At 40.8% G+C, this 6,000-nt stretch overlaps 2 protein-coding genes across 3 annotated transcripts in view; one reads left to right on the top strand and one right to left on the bottom strand.

Annotated features, from left to right (window-relative positions):
* Positions 1 to 1,307: 1,307 nt before the first annotated feature.
* FipoQ (F-box/LRR-repeat protein FipoQ) overlaps positions 1,308 to 6,000 on the top strand; it is a 69,004-nt gene continuing 64,311 nt past the window's right edge. The window contains exon 1 of the mRNA XM_072304686.1: positions 1,308 to 1,541. Coding sequence (XP_072160787.1) covers positions 1,520 to 1,541 — 22 coding nt within the window. The 5' untranslated portion in view covers positions 1,308 to 1,519. The remainder of the gene's footprint in view (positions 1,542 to 6,000) is intronic.
* Positions 3,357 to 6,000, bottom strand: part of LOC109035187 (uncharacterized) — a 228,893-nt gene continuing 226,249 nt past the window's right edge. For both annotated transcript variants that reach the window (XR_011900582.1, XR_011900585.1), the window contains one exon: positions 3,357 to 4,846. The gene's annotated coding sequence lies outside the window, so the exon portion shown is untranslated. The remainder of the gene's footprint in view (positions 4,847 to 6,000) is intronic.

The raw sequence follows: 6,000 nt of genomic DNA, 5'->3' as shown, positions 1-6,000 counted from the left end.
AGTGCCTCATGCGCTTTGTATGTTTCTAGACAGGCAAAGAAAATTGAGCGAGATTTCACGCATCAAATAGACTGATTTCCTTTTATCGAAACAAAATTACCGTGCGCAGGATGTCTTATGGCCTACTTTACTCAGTGAAGGCTCAGAGGAAAAAAATGCGTACATATAACTCTCGAATTCGTCAACTTCTTAAGCCAATAAGATTCAACTGTCCTTCAGCTTTAACGATAAATCAGAAAACATCATTTTTGTTCTCACATTTTCTAGAAGGCCTAATATATTTCGTGCAGGGTACAAATTTCCAGATTATTTTTTCCTTCCAATTTAAAGTTTGGTACATTTCTTTAACTGAAGATTATAGACTTTTAAAGTGGGAAAACTGGAGGCTGTCATTAATTTCCTTCGCCCTACACCGTATCAATGACCTCCTGACCATTTTCTTTTCAATGAATCTTGCACGACGTGCAGCCGGAATCGTGGGTCATAAGGTCAATGTCCTTTCAACTTTGGCACTTTGACCCTGTGACCCCGGTGACTAGTTTTAAGTCTCAGTGCATAGGTTTTCCACCTTTTTGTTTCGTTTCAGAGGAAAATGGAGATGTTGCATGTGTGAGGAATTTGCGATTTGACTGTTGATTCTTGTGTAAAAGTTCGCAAGAAACACGATGGTGCCACTGCTTTTCTCTGAAATCAACTCCCAAGCTCAAAAAAGCTCTCAAGTTGAAGCCATAATGGAGGGGATATCCCACGCCATCCTGAGAGTCCACCTCTACATCAAGACAAACTCCCCATGCAAAGATAGGGAGCAAATACAATAGCAGGGTTGCCGTGTTTTCAGTTTTGGAGTCCCCAAATAAAGTGTCAGCCCTGTCGATGTATTTGCTCCCTATCTTTGCATGGAGAGTTTGTTTTGATGCAGAGGTGGACTCTCAGGATATCGTGGGATATCCCCTCCATTTTGGCCTCAACTTGAGAGCTTTTTTTGAGCTTGGGAGTTAATTTCAGAGAAAACCAGTGGCACCATCGTGTTTCTCGCCAACTTTTAAGCAAGAATCAAAAGTCAAATCGCAAATTCCTCACACATGCAACATCTCCATTTATCTAATCATGGTCTGTCTCCGGCCCACTGTGCGCTGTTCAGCTGTGTACCATCGTTGTGGGATTTCTGGAAAAATAAAAATATTTCACAGTAGCTTATAAACTATGCCAAAGAACTCGGCATCCGAGCCGTCAAGAAAAACAGACTCGAAAAGCAATCGATCGTATATTTAGCCACGCATGAAATTCACAATCGGATCCTGTAGCAAAAATAGAACGCTAAATTCGGCGCGTATTGCTCCGGAAGGCCCTCCCGACAGACCGGGGGGGCGGAGGGGGGTTTTGGTGGGGGCCCACCCCCCTTACCCCGCTTAGAAACTGCAAGTTGGGAAAAAAACAACAGAAAAGCAGTCAATTGCACGCCCGCTGGTAAATCCGCCACCTTTTTCAGCGCCCCCAAGTTCAGTGCTCAGTGACCGTGATGTTGGACGCCGAGAATGTGGGTGAGTGCAGCCTGTTTCGATAGTTTCGATGGATCGAAGTGCGATTTTTTTGCCGCGGGGATACGGGAGGGTTTCGATGTATCGGGTCGGGGCCGGGTGCATGTGTCAAGTGCACTATTTTTGGCGACAGCGCGGCGCGACACTGTGACAACCGTTGAGGTGGTAGGGGGAACTATGTTGTCGTACATAGTGGGAATATGTCGTCCGACTGCACACAAGAGAACAAGTTTCGTTTTAGATTGGCTCGGCGACTCCCTGGCGTTTTACCCATAAAATTACACCCTTAAAGAAAGTTTTCGGATCCCTTCTCATCCTAGTTTTCAAAGAAATTTCACCTACATCCACAAAAAGGAAACAATACCTTGATCTGTTTTAAACCGTTTTTCACTAAATTCAATTGAACGTTATTATGCCCAACGGAACAGCGCGCAAATGAATCAAATCAAGGAAGCCATAGCTTTGCACTTAAATATTACTAACTATATTACTTTATGTATATATTATTCTACCTCTCCTTCTCTATTGCTAATGATTAAATATATTATTCTACCTCTCCATCTCTATTTGCTAATAACTATTAAATATCTTCTTTTCATCTATTAATTTAATATATTTAAGTGCTGTTTGTATGTAAGTTGTGTTTGCTATTTTCCCTATATAATAAGGATATCAAAAATTTACGCCTTTTTTTAAAAACAAAATGAAAGATCAAATTTGATGCTAAATCAGATAAGTCAAAATCCAATGGTTCAAAAATAATATAGGATAATTCTAATATCAAAATAATTACACTCATAATAATAATGATGTGTGTGTCTCGGATTTCTTTTGGATTATATATTTTGTGCATATTTCTCTTTAGCAAAAATACGCCCGTTTTGAAAAAGGAGAATTAGAATATTACTGAAAGGACTTTTCAGAAAATCTACCCTTTTTAGCTTCACACTTTAATTTTGAAGTTGCTTGTCATCAGAAAGTCTGGAGTCTTCTTGTTTTCCTTCCGCGTTTTTAGATGAGAAGTTAGTAGGCGATTCTTTAGGATTTTTTATTCGGTCTATTGTCTTAGTGAAAATTTATTCTCAGCCTTTAAATGAAAGAACACTGGACACATTTTATTAGGGAGAAACACTATGGAAACAGCCGAAATCGACGGGTGGAATGGTTCTTTTTTAGATCGAAATAAATTGATAAAAATGAACCTTAGGAAATTTCCAAAAAATTGGTGATGAGACACTGTACGAACGAGGCACGACCGTAAGCACTCCCGTTAATGTCTTCTCTTCAAAATTGTATGTAAAAATGGTTTACTCAACATGAAAGTTTGAAAGTTAATTCCGAAATAGAATATAAATGTTGATATTCCACAATAAGTGCTAAACTCACAAAAATACAAATGACCTCACATGTGACATTACGGTTCCATTTGATCAGTGTTACGCCTTGTCCCCACAGCACGTTTCATGCGATTTTTCCCAAGTTTGAGTCGCAGGAATGAAACATCTAGGCTTTTTCCCGTTAAACAACACGACAAAGTTTCTTCTTCTTCTTTTTAAATCGTTCGTGGGACTCCACAAGGGCTCTTAATTGGTACTGTGATTAGTATCGACTAACTCAATATTTTTTTCCAACTTCACAAGTGAGATTTTTCCTTGGGACAAATCTCATGAAACGTCCTATGGAGACAAAGCCTTAAGGATACGTGTTGATACCTCGGTGACGAGTCTCTTTCAAACTTCCCGTTACTTGAATCGTTTTTTCATGTAAAATGTGTTGGACAGAAAAATATGATTTCGATTGAAACACTTAGAATCAAAATTTGTACTTGAAATTATATACTTTCAAAACATACACCGTAGTATACACCGAGTAAAAAAGAATAATAAAATTATGGCACAGACAAAAAATTGGAAAAGTACGTTGGTAGGATACAGTCAAAAGGAAGGAGTAACGTGTTTTCGTGTACTAATCCTGGATGTAACTGAAGTTTTTTTCCGTGGAAAGGAAACATACATCTCAGCACTTCCAATTACACCGAATTGCATGAGAAAGGAACAAGTCATATTCGAAGAAAAAATTAATTAGGAGTAGTTTTAAGCTCGACCAGCCGCACAATTCCTCCTGTTAACAATTCAAAGTTGAAAGAAAATATTTTGAACATGAAAACTAACAATAAACTTAATCTTTGACATTAGTTTTAGTGGAGGAGGAAAACTTTAAACCTCTTTTGCTCAGTTTGATCTCGATGTGACTTACTCCCTTTCTGATAAACGTCCAATTGGACTTTCGGGATAGCGAATCCATTGGATAACAGCCCAATAGTTTAGTTGCACGCATGAGATGCGGGCAAGTGAATCCCTGCTAAAAATGATGAGTAGGCAATTTAGAATTCGCCGACTCACCCGAGTGGAATTTCCTACTTATATGAGTAGAAATCCTACTCATATCATTAGAATATTCTATTCATAAGAGTAGAAAAGTTCACTCACAATTCAATTTTATTCATTTTTCAGAAGTGGTGCTTTTGACCAGGAGACACCGAAGTAAAGTGTAAATTTGAAAAATAAGAACATTTTGTTCTTATAATTTTTTTGATGCGGTGACTAGTTTCTGAGATACCGGACACGGTAGATTCAACGCTGAACTCATATGCGTTGCTATCTCTAGTCATATGAGTTGGAATCTCTAGTGTATGCCTGTTACAATTTTACTTGTAGAAAGTAGGAAAGTTTTACCTGCGTATACGTGCCTGTATCTCTTGCGTGCAACACACTGATACACCGATTATGGTCACTCAAGACGCTCTGGAAACTAAAGTATAGAATACAAAGAAAATAAACCCTATGGTCACTAGACCAAAGCAACACAAACAGCAGCTCATGCAGGGGTCCTGTGTAGTTTGGCTCTGCGGTCCGCTAGAAGTTCTAGCCGTCCCTGGGGTCGTGGACATCAGCATTCTTTCATCCATCATCCTTGTGTGATATCCCGGATCGTGAATTCCGAAGTGCGGCCCGATGTATGTGGGGTCGAAAGGGTTTACTGGATCCGGGTGTGAGTGTCCTGCTGCGTCCGCGTATGTTGTATCCGGAGCCGTGTATGTTGTATCCGGAGCCGTGCATGTTGTATCCGAGGCCATGCATGTTGTGTCCGAGGTCATGCCCGAATCTGAGGCCATGCATGTTGTGTCCGATGTGCCGGTGTCTGTGCAGCCGGTGTCTCCACTGTCACCCATGTCCGTAACTTCTGAGTTCCTGGGTGTCACCGATCAGCAGAGCTGCGGTGATTGGAATAGAGACCACGAGCCGCAGCTGAAACAAACAGATCGCGATCGGTGAATTTGAGACGTATGTTTTTTTGAAATTCAAGAAGGGGGGGGGGGGAACCCGTGAATGGATCGACAAACCCGTGAGTCGACCGAAAAAGCCGAGAATCGATCGATTCAGGTTTTTTTGATCAATTCATGTCGATCGAAACGACACTGGTTCTTTTAAATTAGATGTCAATCAAAACCAGCGCAACTGATCCATTAAATCAGAAGAAACTACGTACACAGAGAGAAATTTTAACGTGAAAGTTTTGTTAATACAGAAAGTAATTCCCAAAATAACCATGGCCGGATTCACCTACTTGCCGCCCGTGGGCCGCCTAAATTTTGCCGCCCCCTTCTCATTTGTTTTGAAACTCGATAAAAACCATAAACTGAACGTGTCAGCGGGGGAGGGGTGCATAAGACGCATTTACTCGTGTAGAGCACATTTTCTGGGAAAGCCCTGTCAACACTACTAGCAAAAGCTCACGGAACTTTGCGCGAAAGTTAAGTTCCGTAAACCAATCTCTGTGTGGACAAGGCCTTCCATTCATAAGAAATGAACGAAAAAATTATGAAAGAACAAACATAAATGTGAATCAATGATTTTAACTTCCGCCGCCGCGCCGCGCAGACTGAACCGTGTTTGGCGCAATGCGTGAAGTATTCCGACAGTCTTGTAGGCGCTATGCGTTTCATACCGACCGCTGCTGACCGCACTGTGTTTGGCGCAATGCGTGAAGTATTCATGCATTCTTGTAGGCGCTATCCGTTTCTCGCTGACCGCAATGAACGCACTGTGTTTGATGCAATTCGTGAAGTATTCGTGCAGTCCTGTAGGAATGTAGGCGCTAAAATGTGTTACATGCCGATCGCCGCGCCGAAGGCTTCTTCTTTTCATCTCAAGTCCTCGTTATCATTTCTCTAAGTCGGGCCGTTCGAGGCCAAATTGCGTGTTTGGTCTCTCTCTTAACTCGACTTATTGAAGGTGCTGTCTCTTGTATCGCTAAGAGACGACAAAATTAGAAATTACGATACTCTAGGGAAATGACAGATCTTGTCGCCTTTTCTCTTTTGTAATTTTGTTTTTATAAATCCGATTTTTTTTATACCTACACTTTCAAAAATTGCAAATTTTTGCCGCTCCTTAGATTT

The sequence above is a fragment of the Bemisia tabaci genome, chromosome 9 (genome assembly GCF_918797505.1).
Source record: "Bemisia tabaci chromosome 9, PGI_BMITA_v3".
Classification (NCBI taxonomy): Eukaryota; Metazoa; Arthropoda; class Insecta; order Hemiptera; family Aleyrodidae; genus Bemisia; species Bemisia tabaci.
This window is presented reverse-complemented; position numbering and strand designations above follow the sequence as displayed.